The 25,701-nt window shown below is 35.8% G+C and overlaps 1 protein-coding gene across 1 annotated transcript in view; it reads left to right on the plus strand.

The window, feature by feature from the left end:
- The window catches only part of Eys (eyes shut homolog), a 109,874-nt gene extending 92,666 nt beyond the window's left edge, over positions 1–17,208 (plus strand). Inside the window, 2 exon segments of the mRNA XM_023560701.2 lie at positions 10,165–10,386; positions 16,933–17,208. Coding sequence (XP_023416469.1) covers positions 10,165–10,386; positions 16,933–17,208 — 498 coding nt within the window.
- Positions 17,209–25,701: the final 8,493 nt, after the last annotated feature.

The raw sequence follows: 25,701 nt of genomic DNA on the forward strand, positions 1-25,701 counted from the left end.
AGGAAAAGATTATATGAATGTAGGTTAACACTTCAAACTGTGTGTGTAAACATATATGCAAGATAGCTAGCTATACTATCAAACTCTGTTAGTTCATTGAAAAGAATAGCTTGTGCTGCCACTGTTTGTTTGTTTGTATTTTGTGCCAAGATCTTACAACCTGAACAACTACATCTATGGTAACAATATGCAATATATTAAATAATGTTAATGCTCTACTATTTTTTGAAATTCTGTATGATTTCTATTCTCTTTTTTCTGCTTTGCTTTTTAAAATAAAACAATGCTGTTACATAAGTTGGGAGTTAAATAGAAGTCTAGCAAATATTATTAAGAAAATGATTGGAAATGTTGTATTTCTAATTCTGAAACTAAAGTTACTTAAGCACACGGTTTTCATTTAACTATTAATTCACAAAAATAATTAACTATATTATTTACTCTGTAGGACTCACCATACAAATTTAAAGAACATTTTTGTTATAAATGATTTTGAAGTTATTTTATCATTTCCTCTGTCACCATGTGAAGTCTTAGACATTCTATGCCTCTTCAGTTTTGTCTTAGGTAAATCTTATCCGCTTGAATTGCATGAAGAAGAAACAACATTATTTTAGGTCTAAACTCCTCATTTTGGAATCACTTAAATGACACTGTTAGAATAAAGATGACAATGAGTTAACAATGAGAAATGAAGAAATAAAGAGCATAGAAAGAAGCCCTGATGATTAATGAATATTTGGATCACAGCGATCAATAACAGAAAAGTCCAGTAAATCTTATTTTATTTTTGGTTTTACCTAACCATTATTAGTACATGGATTTATTGTTTTTTTCCAATTGTTTGTTTTCAATTTTTTTTTTTTTTACCGGAGTTTGAGGGGCATGTGCCACTGAGCTAAACCCCTGACCCTATTTTCCAATTTTGATCACCTCAAAATTTGGTGAATGGAGACAATTATTTTCTCTTTTGATTCTGTGAGTTGACTTAACCAAGAAGTTCTTATTTATAATCACTCATTAAGTTGTTCTCTGAAAGTATCTGGAGTTAGGTTTATCATGAAGCACCTCTTAATTACATGTATATCGTTAGTGTGGCTCTCAGCTGGGCTCTTAGCTGGGCTAAAAGCCAGAACTCTAAACATGATTTCATCCTGTGGCTTGCATTTCTTCATAATGACTGGGATGAAAGCAAGCATCGCACAGTAGGTAGGCAGCTGCTTGAAGTCTGTCCTGGAAGTCACACAGCTTCATTTTCTCCATAGTTTTATACTTGTTTTCAAAATAGGAATTCTATGCATGAGAATTTATTTGCTACCTAGTTACCCAAAGTAACCCAGGGCTGTAAAATCAACTTACTCAAATTCTAGTTGGCATTTATATGTGTTCATAGACTTACCATTTAGAAAAATGTCTAAACTTTAGTGCCACAATCCTACTGCAGCTCTTCAAAGAAAAATAAATAATTCTTTTTACTGTGATATCAAAAACTTTCTTGGAATATATAGCTGTACCAGGGAGGACATTTGGCAACCATGAACAAATTAAGGAGGAAGACATTCAAAATATAAAAAAAAAGTCTTATCTAGTACTGAGAGGGTTAAAAACAAAGCCAGGTCCATGGTGAAACTTCATGAAGCAAGAACTACCTTTACATAGTTCAGAGACAGGAACAAATGAGTCCCTGTACCCATGTAGTCTGAGGTGGAGTTACACTATTTACAACTGAAAACTTTCAAAGTAGCTGACTGAAACAATTTGCAAGTCGCTGAGTTCATTTGAGGGCTTATTTAATTGGTCCATTTTTGCTGTATTGTTAATTTTATCAATTGATCAAATATTAGTTATCTATGAAAACACAATATTCTATACAGTACACAGTAAATTTTGCATAATGTCTTTAAATGAATGTCTTGTTCAAGAGAATAAGTGTAGTTTATCAATACTGGTGTCATTAAACTCTGTTATACACATTGCATATAATATTTCCATACAGTTTACTTATTCACTATCTTTCCTGTGTAATAAATGTTTCCTGTAATAAATGTTTTAGATATTACTGACTTGTGATGTGACATGGAATCATTAGAAACTCTTTAGCAGGAGTAAGGAAAGAAAGAAAAAAACATCTCTTTCATTAAATATTTACTTTGTAGTATCAGACACTGGTTTGTTTGTTTGATTTTGGATCTCCACAGCTATGATTGTGTGGCCTCAGTGTTGTCGGGACTGAAACTCTGAACAAATGGAATTTTGATACTAGTAGTTAAGGAATTGATTTAGAATGTATTTCCAAGAACCTTTCAAAGTTTGCTACAATTGTAAAATATAAAATAAAGACAGGGGTAACTCTTGGTAACTCACTCAATTGAAAGGTTGGAAAATGGTATACTAAAACCATGTAGACACTGTCCAATGTACCGGAAAGAGGCATAATTGGGAGGGACAGGAAATGTAAAATAATTTTTGCACATTTTAGATAAGACATCTGTCAGAGCCAAAGAGAACCTGAGGTAGGTATTCTAGAATGTTTCTATCATTTTAAGGAAGATGTCTAAACTACATACGTATGCTGTCAAAAACATAACCATGATATTTAAAACCACAAAAATCAATCAGTGCAATGCTTGATAGGGAAAACTGAGGTTTTCATATTTAGGTCTTGGATAATTATATTTAAGAGATCCGTATACAGAATTAAGATGTAGGATTCAGTCACTTATGATGAGAAAAATACAGAGGATCACCAGAGAAGTACACAATATTTTTAAAATTTTAAGACAAAATATGTGACCAATACTGGATAAAGGAATGTGGGACAAGATGTTTGCAACTGTCAGCTGGAAAGATGGTTTCCTTGAAAGGATCAGTTTGAAAGAATAGTACGGGAAAATTATTAAAGCTACCTTATAGGTGAATGGAAGTGGAGAAATAGGCTTTTTCTCTGCAGGGTAACAGTGCTGTAGATAAATGGACTGGCAACCTAAGGCAGCTACCTTCAAAACAGGCCTTTTTTAAACGACAGCAAAAATGAGATGAGATGTATTACATGAGTTTTGGCTTAGGGAGGATGGCGGCCCTTAAATCAGGTATAGTAGGAGGAAAAGTGAAATGTTTGTACCAGTGTTTCTTTGCTTTCTTTCTATGCAGTTGTTACAAAATCTAGTCACTCTTTCAATAAATATAAATGGAAATTAAGTTGAAGATTAAAATAAGTTTCCATATGAGAGTGAGATAAGCATAGTTATACAGGTGTACAACAAAAGACATCTCCTGGCGTAAGTGAGGGTAACTGGAGATGAAGAAACAAGAGATTTAAGAATATCGACCAAAGAATACCTGTAGCCATAGGTCATGTAATTCAGTGTAGGTACTTATGGAAGGGCGGGTACACTGGAGACAGAGATGCTGGATAACTGGTAAGGCCTGTGCATTACTGGGTCAAAGAATTGTTAACAGAAAAAGAACTAAGAGTGGGAAACTGGACAGAGAAACAAAGCTGAGGGTGAAACATGAGACTCTTGAAAGTAAGATTACAGAAGCTGTGGTTTTGGAGAGAATGTAATTATAATTATGTATGCTGTTAATACATAAAGCACACCTGAGAGTAAATTACAGTTTCTTTTTCAAGAAATTGAAGCCATGAGTTTCATAATGAACTACATTGAAGCCTCTATCTATCTATCTATCTATCTATCTATCTATCTATCTATCTACCATCTGTTGAAGGGTCTCCCTAAACTGCCCAGATCAGCCTAGAATTTTACAATCCTTCTGCATTAGCCAACCAGAATTCAGCACATGACACTGTACCCAGTTTAGATTTAACTCTTTAAATATGACATAGTGTTTTCCTCTGAGAAGATAGTGTCCTGTGTAAATTCTCCAGATACTGTAGTAATTGAGACACTTCAATTGTTTCCATAATTCAACTACTGTTATAAAAAAACTGTAAAATATTCTATCTATAAATAGAGTGCATATTCCAAAAAATAAAACTATATTCTGATGTTAGTGATTACATTATTTAAACTTGAGGGCATTATTCCAAGTAAACTAAATCAATACCACCTTACATGTGGGATCTTGGGACATAGTATTCAGAAAGTACAATAGTATTTCCCAGGGGCTGGGGATGAAGGGAAGTGTGTGTATGTTGATCAAAAACTGCAGGCTTTTCGTCATCAGGTAAATGATGGATCAACTCTAGGGAAAGGATGTACAGCATGCCGACTATAGTGAATAATGCGGTGTAGTATTCTTGAAGTTTTCTCAGACGGTAGGTCCTAAGTAGGTCCGCCCTTCCCCCACACACAATGTACCGTGGTGACTGGGTCTTTGTATACTGTTTATTAAAACATTGTCATGTCGCACGTCTTACATTTGTGTAATTCTATTTGCCTGTTGTGGCTTAATAAAACGACGGGAGGAGTAAGCAAGTCTGGAGTCACCTGAGGATCACGAAATGTACAGAGTATCGTGATTTGATGGCCTCATCCTCAGATAATTGGAATGTCCCGGAAGGAAGATAAAATAATGGTCTGAATGCCATAGTGAGGAACTATGGGCCATCTACAGAGTACTCAGATCCTGAAGTGTGGGGCCTAAGGAGGGTCCTGCATGTTCACTAAAGAGAGATGCATTCGTGCCTGATGGTTACACACCTGGTTTGCAGGCTATTATGAACTATTTTGCACAATAGAAACACACTTACAATTTGCTTAATGTAACGATTATTGAATGCAATAAAGGTTCTATCATGCATATATCAGCACAATCACCTTCCAAATATATAGAGTTAACAAATGTGAGTCAAAAAGTTTTAATGAAATATGCTCTAGTTTTCCTCAGACAGTAATTATTTAACTCAAAATGTATTGATAATCATTTTTTGTAAAAAAAAATAAAATTGGACATTCCAAAAATATATCCATGGCTTTAAAAAATCAGAAAATTTTGAGTGTTGATTTATAAGCCTTTTATTTTTCCCCACTCAAATTAAAAGATATTTCATGAGATAGTAAGGTTCCATTTTATTTTCTCATCTTGTTTTTATCTATTGCTTATTCACTGAGCTACAATGTGTGTCAGTTCAGTGCATTAACATACATTTTTTTTTCTCTTCACAAGCCATTGTCACCATTTCACTAAATTTGTGATAAGTCTCACCTATCAAACACAGGTAAAGTTGAGATTTTCAGTTCATGTCACAAGTAAAACTGATTATGAATTCACTGTGACTTGCAATAGAACTCTGAATTCACAAAGTCCTCGGTCAGTGTATCTATTCAAAATAAAACTATAAATTTCACATGCATTTTAAAAAATACTTTTTAAAGTTGTGATTACATATTTGGATCAGAAATTTGTTAATTAATATTTTAGTTGGTCATTCAATAATTCTTAACTAAGAAGAAACCTCAATATTTTAGAGTCAATTTTTTAAGAAATGTTCTGCTATATTTTCCTTTGCAAGATGTCATTAAGTCACATATATAAGGCTAACTTTATCTTGTGAGCAAATCCTAAAAGGAAAGTGTTTGCTGAAGTTTACACAGAAGCTTAACTTAATATTTCAATTTTAAGCTATAATGTAGTTAAAATGCATAGGAACTCTTTGACATTTCTTGATAAGAGTAACATGTACTACGATTAATATAATTTGGTATTTTCAGAGACTATTACAGATGAAAGAAATAATTTTTTAATAATCTAAGGAGCTCATTTTGAGAAGATACAATTTCATCATATGACTTTATTCCATTAACCCTACATGTATAAATTTCTTTTACAAAGAATGCATAATCCTTAAGAGTTGTTAGTTCAGTCTGTGTTAACACTCTGTGGTCTCCAAGTCTCTGAGGGCATTGTTGTTTATAGGAATCTTAAGGACTCCCAGTGCTCTACAGAATCTCCAGTATTTCTGAACACGCAAAACTCTTCCACTGTGCCCTCTAAAGCTCATGTGGTCAGCAGCACATTTTCCAGTATCTACAATATGTTTTTCCACCTTCCTTTCCTTTTTTAACTGGAACCAAAGGTCAGTCTTTCTCATAGGCCTCTTAGATGGTCAGTGTTAATCCTTCCTCCACCCGTGTACCCCACGAGAGGAGCGTATATGTGCAAAAGACTTGTTCTGTTTTCTTTCACCTCCCAAAAACTTTAGTCAGGTGAGGTAGCACACGACTTTCTCCCTCCCTTCCCCTTCTCCTTTTCAAATGTCTTTTCCCATCTTGGTTCCTTTTCACCAAAACTAAAGATTTGGGGAATTCACTTGGTGACATTTTTGCTTATTATCCCCACTGTGCTCATTTTCTCGATGACTGACTCCTATCTTGGAAATCCATCTACCTTGGTTACTTGACCTTTGACAAATGTTGTATAAAGTTAGCCCTCTTCCTGACTTGGGTTCATCTCTCACAGTTATATATCACAACCTGCAACACTGTTGATGCAGCCTCATGTCTTCTAATCTGGAACAGTCAATCGCCATCCATTTAGCCTCGCTTTGACCTTTCACCACTGAGAAAGCTAACACTTTGACAGAGATTGAGATGAAGCAGGAGATGATGCAGCTGTGTAGGGAAAATATGCTCCTGGCAAAGAGAGTCTCAAAAGCCGAATTCCTGGCCTGGAGAAAGCAAGGCATGGTAGACTAAATAAAGATAAAAGGAAAACGAAAACAGTTTTCCTGTTGTTTACAAAAGAAATCATAGGCACAAGTAGGTACGAGGAGAACTGTTAGGAAATTATGACAGTGATCCGCAGAGTAGATGATAGAGGCTCTAATGCACCGCAAGGAGGGCATGCAAGAGGTGACCGTAATAAAATCAGTAAGATATTCTTTTAGATTGCACTGAGTAAGAATGAAAAAGAATGAGTACAATGGTTCTGTACCTTTTATCCTGAAAACCTGGAAGGCAGAACTGCTATCATCTTACAGAATTAAAACTGCAACTAAAGCAAATTTGAAACGGCTTGTTAATGTGTGTTTTCCACAAAATCTGTATTTATTTTAAGATCACACTGTCCCCTTCCCACGCCACTCAGGTTCCCATGACATTTAAACAAATACAAAGGATGCAAAATGCCTTCCAGATACTCACTTCACTCTCTTCCTCATCGCTCCTCCAACATCTTATACACGCGGCTCTGACCTCTTTGCTCTTCAGAGTATCCTTTAGTCCCCAGGAGTCTCCCTCCTCAGGTCTCTGTATCTGGGGCTACCGTCTGCAGTACGTTTTCCCAGAAGCGACATTCATTCGGTGGGCACTTCATTCATGAATTTCCCTGAACTGTGTCTCTTTAACCTTATCTTTCCTGCCAACCTCAACAAGCATTCCTAAAGTAACTCGTTTCAGTTACATTTTTATTCATTATTACTGGCTTTATTTTACCTATTTGTTTCTGAGAACCTGTCACTGTCATTACATTTTTTATATACTTAAAATTTCTGTCCTCCCCAATAAGATTACTTATATTAAGACAAATAATTTATTCTTTGAAGAACTTCAATAGTATTTATCTTCTAGGGTCAAATTTATTAGACTAATCAAATCATCAACTATGGAATTTTTTGTTGAATAAGTTTATCATGAAGTTTAAGGAAGGATAAAATATGAATCATTTGTTTATTAAGATCAAGAGAGTGACGTAGTTTCTCGGGTTTTGCCAAGAAGATAAATTGATAAAATAAGTAAGCTTTTGAGTTTAGACCTTTCTCTATGCTCGTAAACGTGGCCGAAGGTCAGCTTGTAGTGGTACCCTGAAATTTCTATTGTAAGAATAAGTTTTTATTTGCTTCACATGCTTTCTCACAAGAACTACAATAGCTACATGACAGGACTGAAATTGATACAAGTAGCTCTGCCTCAGAATCTCCACTTACCTGCCATTAAACAAAACAGACAAAGGGAACTGCGAAGCTTTATTTGAGCCAAAAATTGCAAGTCACTTGTCACAGAAAAGTTCAGCCACCGAATAAAAGAAAATGTACCAGAAACCTCCTCTTAGTTTTTAACAAGGAATGATAACACTCCAAGATAACTGAGGCAAAGAAAACTCTATAGAATTAGTTTGCAACAATCTTTTTTCCATTTGTTAGACTCCTATTATTTCAGAAAACTGTTTCATTAGCTGGAAAACAGGAAGTGAGCACACACTCCCACCAAGAGAGACACTGGTAACACCCTGCCTCTCAAACTAGTTCTTCACAGATGTAATTAACATATATACTTTTTATTTATGGAGATATTCATTCATTATTTTAGTATATAAATAATTTCCATTAATGTTATTAATAGAATACTGCATTTTAAATTTTATGGCATCTATGAATTATCCCTAATATTTTGAAAAGCTAACATTTAAATACTTGCATTTAAAGTGTTATTTCTATTAGGTTTTTTTCACCCTCTATATGGATCTTCTTAGATTTTCTCTATATTGTCATTGTCTCCATTTTAGCAGTAAAAAGAATAACTTCAGTATTTTACATCACTTTGCTTCTTGATTTATTACCTATTTAGAATTACTTTACGAAAAATTTTAACTGTGCTTTAACTAATCTAACCATAAATTGAATATTCTAGGAAATGAGCCCCTTGACCAAGCTGGCTGTCGAATAGTTTGAGCAGCCTCTGTGGGTTTGATAGTAGACTTTGTTCATCCCAGTGGAAGCAGTGAATCCAGATTTTGTGCTAGATAGGGATTGTTAAATTAGCACAGTGAGCACCAGATGAATACCCAGAAGAGAAGGACACTTTATCAGTGTAATATTTTGCCTATGAAAAAAAGAATAGTCAAAGTCAGCCCCACTTAAGTCTTTTTATTTGCTTTATCTGGAAAGAACAGTCACATTCTGAATTTAAGGACCAAAGCATCTAAATTGCTGAGAGAAGGAAGATGCAGATAAAGATGGAGGGCAGATACACCATGCCATGAAAGCAGCTACCTGCAGGTCAGGCATGGAGGTGCACAACTACAATCTAGCATTTCTAGGGCTGAGGCAGGGAGAGCGCATGAGTTTGAGCTTGAGGCCAGCCTTGGCTAAGGCCAGTTGAACTAAGCAGCAAGACCCTGTCTCAAACCAAACAACAGAAGCAAACAAACAAAAGAACAAAAATCTACTTTAATTATACTGCAAGGTTAAGAATTTTAAAAATTATTTCATGAATGAGTGAATTATAGTAAGTTGAATATCATAGAGAATACATCAGAGAGATTCAACATATGAATATGAACTCTTGTGGGAAAAGATCACATGAAGAAGTGACAATTCATCTAGTAGAATATTTCCTTTAGCTAGGGAAAGAACCAGGTTTGCATATTAAAGAAGCACTCACTTCAAACTAGATTCATCATGAAGGCAAACAAAAATTAATATATCAAGCTTCAAGACAACAAAGACAATCTCTCTCCAAAGGAAGAGTAATTAGAAGGAAAAGAAGAAAGGCATCACATTGTTTATTGCAGTTGTGGTAGGAGACGACACACTTTTACAGCCTTGGAAACAGCGGAAAGCATCTGCAGGGTACTATGAAAAGTATTGTTTTCTTTATATTTTAAACCTCACTAATAAACCTTAGATGGCCAGTGAATATTTATGTGTATGCAAAAGGATCAGAAAGTCTGTCATCCTGGTGCCACATCCAGAGAAAATATTCTTACTAAATATCAAATGCAGCATAATCCCAGAAAGGAGGGATGTGAAGGAGAAAATAAAATAAGATACTGTGGAAAAATCAAGATTGAAATGTGCGTTTGTTTACATGCAGATACGTAAATTCCAATAGTTGAAACCTAAATAGATGGTGGAATAGCTGAATACATGAAAAATAGGTTATGAAATGGGGCCCAGAAACAGATAGGACAGACAGTGGGATACATTGTATTTAAAATTAAAAAATAAAAATAAGTTAAACCACACCCTAGGATTTCATATTCTGACTGTTGATTCCTCTTTTAATTCACAGTCCTGATCTTATTGTTGAGGAGTAAACAATAGAATGTGTACCATTCATGTCTTTATGTGTCATTAGTCAGTCTAAATTTTTCCAATTTGTTCCTTACAGTTATGTTGGGATGATACATCTCAAAGAAACCCGGAACTCGCCCCATTTTCCGCAATGTATTTCATTACACTGCTGTCTCCCTCTTCCCCAGGGCCTGTTCCTCAGCCAGCACCTTCTGCTGCTCATCCTGGAGTTCAGCAAGTTCTCCCATCACCTGCTTATCCTTACGGTCCTCAGCAAGCTCCTCCGTGTCTGCACCATCAATGTGCAGACCCACACTCTTGCCCATGGACACAACCTCCTCCACTCCCTGGTGGCAGAACCTTCAGAGTCATGGTCAGCAACACATTCTGGTCTTAGCTTCCTCCAGGGTGTTTGAAGTCTGAAAGGTGACATCTTCCCAGGCTTTGGCAATGAGGTTGATGCACTGGAGAATACTGAAACGTCTCTTCCCAAACTCTTTAATGGTCCAGGACATCTTTTCAGTGACATTAAAACATCTGATAAAGAGCTTTTTATGTGCAGCTTCTTGAAGTTGCTGGTCACTTGCTGGTCTGTGGCTCTAAAGAGGGCGTCATGTAGGGGGAGGACCTTGACCTTTGTGAAGTCACTTCAGCCTCCTAAAGCTGAGGGTGCACTGCCACTTTGTTCATCAGAGGAAGGCACCTTTCAGGCAGTCGGCTGTCAGCTTTCACATAGGCCCCGCAGGACAGGCATTCTGGTCTTGTTTGCATTCTCTTCTTGAGTGTACGAGCGGTTTGGGAACAGGGCATCAGGGCTGGCTTAATCTTCAGACTGGAGCTTGCATCCACACAGCCATAGGGTCACTCTGTCCTTCATGGCTTTGAACCCTGCCGGTGCCTTTTCCTCCTGCATGATACAGATCCTGTTCAGCATCTTTTTCCAGAAGGCCCTGTTTAACCACAGTTGGACACTTGTCAGGTCTAGTTCCCTTCTGCCTTCATGCACTCCATCAGTTCTTTCTTGTGGGCTTCTTCAGTGACCTTTTTAGAACTGGAAGTCTTACCATGTCTTGTCACACAGTAGATGTCACTTCTTTTGTGGAATTTATCAAATCATCCTCTACTGGCTTTAGACTTATACTCTGTTGCACTCCAAAAGGGTTTTCTTGGGGTAAATCACTGTGCAGTGTCCTAGCTTTTTCACAGGTTGTGTCTTCATTACCAGTGTCACCTTCCAGCTGTTTCTCATTCAAAAACACTAGCAATTTTTCCACCTCTTCCAAAACGCGAGTCCTCTGTTTGGTGAGCATCATTACCCTTTTGCCACAGCAGCTCTTTTGATGACATATTTATTCTTCATAAGATGCTTTTCTACAATTTTCTTCTTCAAACCAATGGCTATTTTGTTGAAAACCTTCTAATCATTATTGCTCTGTGCATTCTTGTCACCTTCATACTGCTTCGCACTTCGTTGTTGCTGTTTTTATCTCCATGCTTGGTTTAGAGACATAGTGGATTGAAAAACACTGCACAATGTTGCATGTGCTAAACAGCACACAAACACGTTTCACACTGAGCACGCAGGTCTTTTTATGAGTGTGATCTTGACTAGAGGAAGCTGCGATCACTTATCTGGTTGAGGAGGGTGGATCCATCTGTGTTCATCAGCCAATGAGGAGTTCACAAACTGAAGGGAGATTTTGCTGAATGTTCCTCTTCTTGAACCACATTATTTCAGTGAACAGAAGCATGTGTGAACCTAGGTATTACTCTATTTATGGCAACAGTACTGAAATTCGTGTGTCATATAACCGAAACAATTTACCATTCCTGAGTGTGTTCCTCCTTTAAAATGTAATGGTTTTAATCCAGGGCACACAGAATTTATAAAGACTGAAGAGGATAAAATGTCTCGGAAGTTGTAGCTTGGGGATGGCATTAGTGTGTATTTAAAAAATGAGGGTAGTTATTCCTAATATAAATGAAAATGAGTCATCTGTATCAGGTAAAGATGCCAAGTTGCAAACTGTGAAGAGCAGAAAGTTAATGTATCAAAGCCTTTTAGTGATGTTGCTTGTCTTAAACTGAGGGAATATGGTCTTCAATCCCTTCTTCTGTAAAATTATCTTGTGTATTTATGATGCCATTAAAAAGAATATATAGTTATGTCATTAAGAAGTCAGCTTGCTAACAACTTAAGTTTTGGGGAAAGTATGATTCTCAGTCTTAAAATCTCTGGTGCTTAATTCACAGAGACATATCCTTTCATTGAGTGCCCCATTCACTTACAATAGAAAGTTTATTAAGTGTAGTTTTATGTACAGGGATAATTCTCAAAAATTACTGGGAATAGAGATATGGGAAGTCAGAGCCCATTTTGTAACAACTTTTAGATCACAGCTAATGAACTACAGTATAGTGGGTGACAATCACTCACCACATTGTGGCATAAATAAGGAAACTAAATCACCGTAATTACCCCAAGGGTAACCATTTCATTAGTGTCTACTGTAACTGTCTACACGATGTTCCATTTGTGTCATCGTTATTCCTACTAACAGATCATGGGTACATACATAGGGTTTCTACCAAGCATTAAGATCTGATTTATCATCTTTTACACATTTTATTTATTTCCAAAACTATATTGTTTTGGAATTATTAATTTATAAGAAATATTTACTATAGTAAATATTTTTAAAAATAAATAATTATTTCCCAAACTGTATAATAGCAGTTTTCTTTTTTACTGGGGATCATACTGAGGACCATGCACTTGCAAGGCAGGTGCTTTTGCTGGTGAGCTAAATTCCTGGCCCTATATAATATCAATTTAAAATTGATCTTGTTTTTTTATTCTTAGGAGATAATATTAAGATGGTTCAATAAAACTGTTTTTGGCTCAAATTCTTTTTATATAAACCTCTTTTGAAAGCTAAATTTGTTGAACATAGAAAAAAGAAATGATTAAAACTATCATGTCATAATACATGTTATATTTAATTTAAACAAAATATTTTACATTAGAAGACAGCTAATAGACTATTATAGAAATATTTAAACAGTAACTTGCCTAATTTACAATGGTGTATTTACAGTTGTATGGCAGAGTTTGCTGGAAAGAACTATGAGATAGTAACTGACTGCTGTACACTGCTCAGCATCAGCTGTCTGAATGGTGCTTCAAAGTAATTGGAAGATACATAGTAAGTCATTTAATATACTGCAAAGAAATTTACCACTGCAAGTACAATAGCTTCAGTGAGTATGTATTCCAAATGCTTTTATTAGTTTAAATGAGGGCAATGTAAATTCATATACACATTTATATGTATCAGGTATTAATCATAGTATAGAGATCATTAAAAGATTTATGTTGAGAGGACATTCATAAGTGTTCCAGGGTGTATTTCTAATATGAAATAATCATGCAGATAATTGACTTGTGGTGATCTATTTCTGTTTATCAGTAACTAATGTTGTAAACTCATAAAGTAAATGAAAAATAGCATCTGTGTTTAGGTTGCTTGTCATGGTATATAGTTGTACTTGTTTTACTGTATGATTTGTGAAATATTTTTATGAATACAAAGAATTGTACTATATACATTCTACCATATATTATAACTCAACAAATTGTGCATGAAAGTGGGTTTATTGGAAGAATTACCATGAATGTAATGAGCATAATGTTCAAAAATTTTTGTTCCAAATTTGAAACTAACTACAGTTTAAGAATGGTAGAATGGATGACTTCATTATGGAGTATTTGTATAATGGAATTATAAGTTGTTTAAAACAGATGAATTACCCTTTCAGCCATTATCCAGCAACCTGATTTTTTTCTAACAAGAACTGAATCAGGACCTTGTACTTTCCAGACAAGAGCTGTACTGCTGAGCTGTATCAACAACCCTAACAAAGCTGAATTGCAAAACTTTACTCAAAAAATATATGCACAGAATAATAACTGCTACTTAAATTTTAATACAAGCATAAATATTTTCTGTGATTATATATATATATACATATATATGAAACATAAAAAATATAAACAAGATAGGAAAATTATACACACCTGGTTTATTGGAAGAACTGCCTCTGAGCGACAGAATAGGGAGAGAAATTACAAAAAGTTAGAATTCTAACATATTTCTAACACTAAATTTTTAGAAATGTAGATTTGTGAATAAAGACTTTCCTTTAGTATTTTAAGTATTCTAAAATAAAAAAAGCAAAATTTGGGAATAGATCATAAACAGATTTATACTACATATATGGCCGCATCACTTTCCTAATCACTGAGGCAACATACTCAGTGCTCACAAGTTAAAAGAGGAAAGTTTGCTTTGCCACAGTTTTAGGATTTAGTTCACAGATGGCTGCTTCCAAGGCAGCAATAGCAGGGGAAAAGGTCTGAGCAGAGGAAGCTGGTCAACCCGTGCCACACAGGGAGCAGAGAAAGAATTGAAGAGCCAGGGAGCGACATCTGTCCTCCTGAGTCACCACCTCCAAGCAACGTGGGAGCTGTGAACTCATCTGTGGAATCACCACAGAGGAGAGTAGCACCACCATGGTACAATGCACTGTCCACACACAAATTTGCAGTACATTTTATATCAACCATAACAACATTTTAATAAAAATTCCCACCAGTATAATGCGGAAGGAAAATATACAAAGTAAAAATATGGAAAAAGAAATAACTGTAATACAGTTTTGACATACATATGTCATGAATATCCATTAGAAATATATAAAATTAAAAGTACAAGTAAATCTGGCAAATCTCATTGCATATAGAATCCATATAGAAGTTAGCACATTTTTACAATACACCAGAAACAAATTTTTAAAATGAAATTAATAACAATTGCATTTAAGTGAAATTATGATTCTGATATCATCAAAAATATAAACAGTGATATATGTGCACCTATGTTTATAACAGCACAGTTGGTAAATCTAGGAAACAACCCAAATGCCTGTCAACTAATGCATGGAAAAAATGATGTGATGTTTTTATACAATGGACTATTACTCAGCCATAAACACGAATACACTGGAGACATTTATTACTAAATAGATGGCCCTTGAGAACACACTCTTAAATGAAACCAATTGGACACACATGAAAGTATTGCATTATATCTCTGTCATGAGAAGCCATAAGTATAAGTAACAGTGAAATGTATAATATATGCTGTGAAATAGGAAGTGATGATAAAAAACAAAGAGGAACTGGAGGGTAGAAAGTGGAAGGAAAAAAAAATAATAGAACAAGAATAAAATGGAAACATAGCTTTGTAAACAAGGATGAGAAAGAGAATGATGAAAGGGGAAGGCAATCAGAAAACAAAAGGACAAAGATCCATTGTGTACAGACTCAAATCCCTTGTGATGAATGTGGTCATTATGTATATCTGTACTGAAAATCTTTAAAAAATAAATAAAAATGAACTGAACAGAATAGAGCCAAATCTTCCTGAAAACTATAAAAAATACAAAATAAAATTAGATATTGTAATGGTTGATATACTGTGTCAACTTGAAAATTCCAGAAACTTAACCAAGTAACTCAGTAGTTCTACATCCCGGGGTACTGCATTAGGATATTGTTCATTGTGCCACCTTGAAAAGTTTAAAAGTTTAAGTGACTCTGCAGGGTCATGGTCCTCACTTTGTAAACATCTGGAGGGGAACACAGAAATGGTGTGAATGCCACGTTCACCAGAGGGTGCGTAGCTACCTAAAATACCAGGGAGGAAAAGAGGCGTGCTGTCCCCCTGTTTTTGCTCTTCTTTTTATGGCTGTCTTCAGCCACCTTGAACAATTGCTCGTCAGCCACACTACCCTGCCTGAGAGCCCGCTGATTATGGACTTGAACCCCCACAGACTGGGATCTAAGTAAACCTTTCCCTCCTTAATTTTGGTATCAGGTATTTTGTCTCAGCAACAAAGGAAAAGTAACTAATAGAAGGATGTCATGAATAAGTACAGCTATAACTCACCCGTGGATGGAAACACATGCTACACTTACAAGGTCCTTTCTTCTTAATTGTCTTCCTCAGATTTTTATAGATACTGGAAAATAGTGTAAGAAGTTTATATGGACCTGCAAATGACATTAACTTGAGAAAGGGATGAATACTGAAAAAAAGCTGTCATTTTATCCCTATGCGAACACAAGTGTTATTTTAAAACTAAATGAACAAGAAAATGGTATTGCAGTAAAGATAGACCAGCAAATAAGAATTTTGAGACATGTAGTTCAGGAATATAACTGCAAGAAAATGAACTGTAGAGTCCTAATAAAAATCATAAATGAATTTAATGAGGGAAAGAACTTGTTCCTGTCCAATGTCATGAAAAAGATTAATCTTTACCCCTACTTTATCACTCAGTAATTAACTTGAGATTAAGAATATTATGAACCTCTTAGGAAATAGAAAAAACAGAAAAGATGTTTTTCACTGTCTTGCAATACAGTACGTGGACTTCAAGTACTAAATGTCTGCTCATCAAATGATAAAAATCAATAATTACCAAATTAAAGTTACATTAAATTAAATCTAATTTAGGTCTCTTTTATTTTTCAATTAATTAACCTAAGATGCAACATTTTTAGCAAACTAATCTGATAGAAATATTGCTATCAGGGAAATGTTCAGCAAATATTTGTTTTGCATGAAACACCGAGGCAGGAGGATGGTAAATTTGAGGCCTACCTGGGCAACATACGTAAGCAAAAAAAGCAAATGAGGACACATACCTCAGTGGTAGAATATCTGATTGACATGCACAAGTCCCAGATTCCATCACAAATACTAAAAAAATGTGCTTATGCCATACGAATTTTATGCAAAATAGATTTTAAAATTTAAAATCACATCCCTGATGGTGGGGCTGGCTGGAAGAGAGTGAGTTTGTGCTCTGGCCTCCTCCATTGACCCCAGGGACAGCAGGGCTGGCTGAAAGCATATAAGACCAATGCAAACCTCAAAACCCAGATAATAGCCAAGTGTGCAGATGCACATGCACCTTTCGAGGGTGAAATAATCAGTGAAGACAGAAATGTGGACGTTCTGAAGCAGCAGCGAGAAGACAGCAGTTGGACTTTGGAGATTTCCAACGATGGAAGACCAGTCTCAGCCCCCACATCCAGAGGCCTAGATCAGCTCTACACCCTGCACATCTCTGGGCATAACATGGACATTATCACAGGACTGTGAACCCCAGAAGAAGGTATGTTCTTGGAGTGTTACCAAGAACCCACTGCATCTAGATGACAACCCTGAGGAATGGACATCTCCTTTCTTCCTTGAGAGAGGCCTCAGTGCTAGTGGTACAGTTATATACCCTTGGAGGTTGATGGGCATCAACTCAGGTGGCAAAATAAAAGGAAAAAAGACAAGGTGGAAAATGGCAAGATGCAGAGGTGGGGTGCATCCCCAGATCCCCAGCCCACCCAGGACAGGCTTGTAACTCAATGACTTGGATGACATAGGAAGTCAAACACTGGAACTTTCTAAAATGATGACAAGAAGGAAAAAAAAGTGATCACTCAGATACAAAAACAAATGATGCTTAAAATCAAAGATATTAGAGAAGACACAGGTAAAGTATAGATGATCTTAGAAAAAGATGGAAACAAAAAATGCTCAACATCAGAGAGAAATGGAATCCATGAAACAGATCAAAAAAGAGATGCAGGAAATCAAAACATACATGGAAAGCGTGTGCAACAGACTGAGTGGTAGAATTTCAGATCTTGAAGACTTAATTGAAGCTAGTGATCACAACAATAAAGATACTTCAAAAATAGTAGAAACCATGAGATATCAATCTAACAACTATAAGACAAAGCATAGAAGAAAGCACAAGATTGATTGGGGTCAATAAAAAAGTTAAAGACAGCACAACTGCCATAACAATTATATATATATATATATATATATATATATATATATATATATATATATATATCTCATAGAGGAGCAACCAGATATATGAGATAATTATTAGTAGATGTGGAAAATCAAATGAGCAATTGTAGTAAGAGACCACAATACCGCATTATCACAGAAAGACAGACCAACTAGACAGAAAATCATCAAAGGAACAACAAAGCTGAACCAATCCTGTGAACAAATGGAGTTAACAGGAAGAAGTCACACCCTGAGGCCCCATGCCAGCCACCAGGAGAGATCCAGGAGCCCAACACTGGCCTGGAGAAGAAGCCGTGCCCTAAGACTCTGCCTCCGTAAGAGGAGCATTGGTAAACCGCATCCAGAGATCAGAGCAGCCAGGAGCCCAAAGCAAACCACAGCATGGGGGGAATGGCAGCCAGTGCAGACGCACTCAGGATGCAGCCGTGGGATGATTCCAAGGAACACAGGAAAAGGTCGAGACAAAGGGGCAAAACACCATCTCAGATCTCCAGTCCACACAGAGCAAGTTCAGTGGACACAGACATAGTAGAAATTCGAAGTCACACAATGGAAACTTCTGAAAAAGTAACACTGAATTAAAGAAGCAACTTCTTGTATTATTCTGTTGATTTTACATACCTATGTCTGATGGTCTGGTCAGCTATTTGAAGATAACAAGAGTCATTGTAGCCATTGCTAATTTCCTATTATGCTGTGTTGAAGTCCCATATCATTTTCACTATTTCATTTTATTTGGTTCTAATCTGTTTTTTTTTTTTTTGTTTGTTTGTTTGCTTGTTTGATTTTATTATGTCTGGTGGTATGGGCAGCTATTTTGAAAATAAAATATATTATGGTAGCCATTTTTGATTTTCTATTACCTTGTTTTGAACACATATATCACTTTCATTTTTTGTTTTGATTGGCTCTATTCTGTTTTTATTTTGTTTGGTTTTATTCTCTTTAAAAGAAAAAAGAAAAATATAAAATCAGAAAATTATGATAAAAACAAAATATGATCAATTTTATATAACAAATTCAATTTTTAAGATACTTTTAAATGTACCTGTAATTCTTTATTAGAATGTGAATTGAAAAACATAGAGAGAAATATTGATGAAAGCACAAAAAGAAATGAGAAGAATCGCTAGAGTCAGAATTCCTATCGCGCCCCTTCCTGCCTGGCGAACTAACGGCAATTGCAGCCCTCTGTGTAAAGGGGTTATGGAGGAATTCGACTGCACCAGACCTGGTGCACATGCAGTACACTGTATTTTCCTGGAAGGAGTTACAATCAAGGACTCAGCTATGGCTCCTAGAACCCCCTTACTAGTCCTGTTCACAAGCACTGAATTCCTCATCCAGGCTTTTCATTAGGCTGCCTCTTTGCGGGAATGAATGGAAGGAAGGGCTCAGCTTGGGCTGAGCTAAGACACTGCTCACGTATCTCGAAGCAGGGCCCTTTGGCTTAGACCCTTGCATTCACTGTAATTCTCTACTTTTCTCACTCCTAGTCTTCCCTTTTGCAATCAAAATAATCAGCAAGAATAGTTAAAATCTCATGCACCCAGTAAGAGAGAACATACATCACTTTGGGGAAACAGTTTTTAAGTTAAAAAATGCCTATATTATAACCATTATAATTAACTTTGAGAGATACACAACTATTTATTTACTTACAACAAAACAAAGTAAATTTTATGTGTTTTCTGGGGTTATAGAAAGGTCGACAAGGCATAGCATGGCTACCTTTCGAGAATTCACTTCCAGCAGTGCTACTAGAAATAGGAACGACCATATTTTGTGATGCCAGCTTTCTCCAGCAAGAAGGGAGCAAAAGGGAGGGAAAAGCAGCCAGTGAGGGCAAAAGATAACACCAGTCCACCGTCATCCACCCTATGCCAGAATCCTTCAGGACTTTATAATATTTAACAGTGCAATATTTCATACATGCATATATATATATATATATATATATATATATATATATACACACACATACAATGTCAGGTGCACAAAAACAAAGATCCAGAGAAGATCATGAGGAAAAATGAATGCTTAATTCAGAGTTCTGAGATAATGTGGGAATCCGAGTTAATCAGAGGTTTGATTGTAGCTGGGGCCCATATGATATTTGTGTCGTGCAGCCATCATAATTCTAGAAGTAAATAAACCAGTAGTCTGACAGAGGTTTACTCCTATTAATGGGATGAGACTAAAATTATATTATAATCAGACCACCTTTGATTATGCATTGAAATAAAGTTCCAGAAAGAATGAAACTTACTCTCTGATGGAATTGTGATTAGTTATCTGACATTAAGCACAATAGGCTAGAAAATATTGGAGGGGGATGGTAGACGAAAAACATTAATTCTAAACCATACTCTTCATTATGAGTTAAATTTCTCTATTTTCAGTTCATTTTCTTTATAATTAAACTGGCATAAGAATGCTGCAGTTTCTCATTGAAATTGTGATGAGGAATATCTAATCAAGCACTTTTCAATGTCAGTTGCATTCATAACATTATTAATAAAAATGGATTCAATGATAAACAATTACTGCTTCTGAATTACGAGTACTGTGTTTCTAAAAGCTACTACCTAAGAATAAGCTACTGAAGAAATGAAGAGCTCATAGAAAAATACCTATAAAAATGTTTTCCTTTTTATAAAAGGTATAATGGAATGCATATTAAAATGACTCATTATAAATAGAAATATTGGCGCTGTGATTCTGCCTTATATAATGAATCAGGATATTTTTTCCATAGAGCTTCAGTGATTTGATAACATTTTCTTTCCATTTCAGTAGATAATACAGTTATGTAGAGCCATAGCTTCTGGTTTCAATCTACACATTTATTTTATAGCTTCCTAATATGAAGACTTAGGATTGTTGACTGCTGTTTTTTATCCATCAAAAGGAAATGCCTTTAGAGGTATATACAAAGCTCCTTTGATTGTCTTTTTTTTATATATATAACTTGCCCAGGGATACAGATATAAGGATTTGGCTTGCTTTTTTCTCTCATTTTTCTAATTCTCCTATAAAGCTTCAAAAGAGAACCAAGAAAAAATTAAAATTATTCTACTTCAGCTTCACCATCTGCTTTGTGTCTGTCTTTTACTTCCATCTTCTAGTTAAATCTTTTTTTTTCCTTTCCAACAATTCTCTTTAATAAGAGTAGCAACTTATATAAAGACACATTCAGAAAAATAAAACTCAAATTAGGCTCCATATGAATACAAGTTTTATTGGATATTGTTAAAAGGATTTGTGTATTATTTGTAACAATAAATCATTTAAACAGAATCCTTTTTTAAAAAATGTTTCTGTCTACCAATGTTGCTCTCCCAACCACATGAACAAAGGAATGCTAAGGTTCACATAGTCAAACTTTGCAAAAACCAGGCTAATGACAGCTTTTAACTAAAAGCAAAAGATCATCTGTCATAAGCCTTCTCATTTTCTTCAAAACACTAACAGTGGCTTCCCTGACCTTCATGGAAGAACCCAGTCACTCTGCTGCTCTCAGTCCTTCATCTTACGTTTTCTTCCTCAGGTTTATGATTTGTAGACCGGGTTCTCTTTAGGTATTTCTCCCCCCTGTTTCTTTCTCAGATAGGCCTGTCCTGCACCTGCAGTCTGACCTCATCTATCCCCGACTTGCCCTCATGTTACCCATATCCACCATGGGAGCCCTGTTATTCATATATCCTTTCTCCTGACATATTTTTCACATGTTTTATTGACTATCAGGCTAGTCAGGGAAAAATCTGAAATATAAGCTTCTGGAGATAAAGCTCTGCTTCTTCGCACAGCACTGACCACTGCAGAGATGTGAGCAGGTCCAATCACCTTACTCTGGTGTATGTAAAGTATTTATAAGGGGACTTCCTGAAGAAAGAGCATAGACTCCTTTACCTGATTAAAAAAGACACCCTTAATGTTGGCGTGGTCACTCCTAGCCTGATCAAGCCTCCACATATTCCAGAAATACATGAAATTTTAGATGAGATGATATAGTGGTCAATAGCAGAATTATATTACACATAAAATATAATTCACATAAAGGCCAAACAAAGAAAAATACTTTGGGTAAACTAGGAGGATTATACACAGCCAAGATATTAATATACATTGATACACAGTTACAGAGTCTGAAATTCACCTAGCAGCAATTATGAATGTGTGATCTAAGCAGAAATGTAGGCACTTTATCCCAGCAGCCCAAGAAACACATTCCACAGCAGCCAAAGACACCTCTTCATAGTACACGAACACCTGTACTCTTCTGAGATGCTTCCTTGCTTTCTTCAGACCGTGGGACTCAATGATTATTGTCCTAATTTGTGCTGGAAGTTGCGGACATGTGGGAAGGAATGTTGAGGGTCGGAAACTGGGAAATCTTGGTGGCACCCCAGTTGATTCTGTGCCCTTCGTGATATTTGGCATTGTTTAAAAATTAAGCAGTCTGCCACTGATATCCGTTAAGGAGAAGCGAGACTTATTTCTAATCATTCGTAATGCACAGGACGTCCCCATAACAGCAAGGAAACCCTGGATCCAAAATGTCAATGCTTTCAAGGCTGAGACCATATTTACTTGAGAAAGCTTAGACTGGAAGGTAGAGAATAATGAAGCAGAATGATACAAAGCGTGTGACTTTATGAAAATTTGAGAGCATTAGACTTATCAAATCTGTTTCAGGTTTGAAATCCTTAAGATGAGATAGACTCCCCACTGGGAAACCTCTTTTCCTTCCTGGGGAGCCTCCATCTGAAAGTGGAGTCCTTATAATTAATTAACCCATCTAATATTCCTGCTTTTTGCTTTCCTTTGTTGGAAAAAGACTAAGATTTTTTTTCCTTATGTAAAGAAATGTATGTGTGTATATATTTTCATATCTGTGTACTATGAACTCTGTCAGTTCCTTCTTTGAACTTAACACTTTTGAATTGCATGCTATTTTGATTGTTTGCTGTCTTCATTTATATTATTGGACACTGAGTTAAAAGATTGCAGTTGTGTTAAACAGTGTGAAGTAGTGTGATACCAATAGAGCTCTTTTCTGTCTTGTTTTAAGGAAAAGGAGAGGTGTCAAGATTCTAGCTTTATTAAACATGACATAGCTGAGCCGGGGCCACTGGAATGACCTCATCCGGGTGGAGCAGTGCCATCCACTTAGCAGTCTCTCCTGTTCCTTCCTATTCTGTGCCTTATATCCTGGAGACAGCCATTTCTTCTTTCCTGTCCTTCGTGAGCATATTTCTCAATGGATTTCTAAATCGACCTCAGTAACTTGGTGTTTTCTTCTGCTGCTTGCAGACTGTTGAATGGAAAGTGGACCAGTGCTTATAGTAGTGCCTCTTCACTTTAAGTTATGTCTTTGTCCTGGGTGTGCTCCTTTTTTTTCATCTAGTTCTTCAGTGCGTTCCAGTCACTTGGAACACCTTCATATTTCAAATATGTAAACAAAAATATAGATGGACTTGGAAGACTATTTTCAAAAGATACAAGAAAATATATTTGCTAGAATTCATGGTTAAGTAATTCTCAAACTGTTTCATTCCTGTACAACTGTTAATCATAAATATGACAGTAATTTCTTTTATGATCAAACTTACATAGTATTTTGGGGGTCCTTTAGCTTCTTCTGAGAAAGCATACTGTATTAGAAGACCTCAATTTATAAGAATAAATGGAAATTAAAAATTATCTCATGATTTCCAAGGTATGCCAAGAATTTTGTGCATGAAATAATGTGTATGTGTCTTAGTAATTCAAGGATTCAGATAAAAATATTCAGAGGTTAGCGTCATTAACACTCGCTCATTCTCTTTATGTGAATCAACTTGATTACAATGAGTAGTATTTTGTAATTCCGAAAGTTTTCTACCAATTGATTGTAATAATAAATGCTACTAATAGAAAAGAACATAAAACTAACAATGACATATTGCTGGAGTCAGAAACTTCTCGAATTTTTTCTATTTTAATTTGCCTTTAATATTATCAATCTTTTATAAAAGCAAGTAGCAAAGCAGATGTGAAGCATGTATCTTTTTATCAGACTCAGTAAAATTCCTGTGAATGATTAAAATAAGCAGACTCAAAGGAAACAAGTTTGTTATTTTCAGTGTCTTAGAGAAATTAGTATGCCAGTGTTTCTTCATTAAAACTGGACTGGAAATGAAATGGGAGGGACTAGCTTGAAGAAGTTTTTTACTATTTAAGTAACTTACCTCTCACTATTGAGGAGAAATCAATGAAAACCAAAAGTATAAAATTTATGAGAAATGTCTGGGCACAGAGATTTTTGGCTGCATGATGGCATCCAAGTGGTTTAAATTCTGATGTCTACAACTGACAGATGTGATATAACACAACAAAAACAAATTCATGAATGTGATTAACTTAGGGATTTTGAAATGAAAAGATTATCCTGAACTATCAGACAGACACTCTTTAATCACATAAGTGCTCAGAAGAAGGCCAAATGAGAAGTCAGAAACAAGCAGGGTGCCATAGTAAAGCCCTGTAATCCCAGCACTCTGGGAAGCTGAGGTAGGAGGACTGCAAGTTCAAGGCCGGCCTGGGCAAGTTAGGGACTTACTGAGATATAAACAAGGGTCTGGGGACGCAGCTCATTGTGAAGGCAGTCGTTAGTATCTTAAAAAGTAAGTTATGGAAACAAAATGGCAACTTAGTGATAGTGACCAGTGAGAGAATGATGCTCTTTGGAGATGGAAGCAGAGATTCACAACCAGAAACTCTAGGGCACCCATACACAGAGGCTGGAAAAGACCAGATTCTCCTCCCGGTCCCTGCAGAAGAAATCAATCTTGCTGACATTTTCCTTGAGTCTAATGACACTGATTTCACTTTCGACCTCTAGAACCCTAAGACATGACTAAATCGTAGCTTGTTTTGGTAGCAATAGGAAAGGAATCCACAGAGGTTTCACACAATATTTTTAGCACATATGCAAACTGACTACCTGAAAATAATTAGAGAATCTCTGTAAACATATAAACATAAACAGATGACGACAAATGACCCACAAGTATTTCAGCTGTATATAAAACATTCCAAAAATGAGAAGTGGAGAGGAAAACTAGAAGGTCAAACATGAAATACAGTGAAAACCAGATTTATTTATTTATTTATTTATTTATTTATTTATTTATTTATTGTTACTGGGAATTGAACTCATGACCTAGCGCTTGCTAAGCAGGCGCTTATGCCACTGAGCTAAATTCCTGGCTATACTAGATTTATTTTTAATGGGAAGTTTTAGTTGAATTTAAGGCTCTCTGAAGTGATTAACAAAAAAATTTTAATGTATGTCAGGAAAATTTTAAAAAAATAGCAAGATGATTTTTGGTAGTATATCTCCAAACAATTAATTGGTTCTCCATGAATTCATCATGTTGTTTAATAAAATTCTGCTTTTACTTTGTCATGTTTGTTGGTTCCATTGTCAGTTACTTAGGAAACAACAGCCAAGCTAATACAGTAAACTCTTGGCAGTCAATACTTGTGCTTCCTTGTTACTCATTCAGATCGGAGTAACACCTGCTGTTACTGTATCTTATACGTGGAAGTATCTTTCTAACTCACAATCCGCACCACAACATGTGAAATAGAATGGGATGTAAGCAGTTAATTGACTGGAATAACAGCATTAAATGCATGCAAAACAGTGCATTCGCAAAGCACTACTTAATTGGTATTCTTGCCAATACGGAAATCTATTAGTCAGAGACTGTAGTTTGACTGTAAAAA

Source organism: Cavia porcellus, unplaced genomic scaffold (genome assembly GCF_034190915.1).
Source record: "Cavia porcellus strain 051 isolate PalLab524CR breed Dunkin Hartley unplaced genomic scaffold, mCavPor4.1 scaffold_16, whole genome shotgun sequence".
NCBI lineage: Eukaryota > Metazoa > Chordata > Mammalia > Rodentia > Caviidae > Cavia > Cavia porcellus.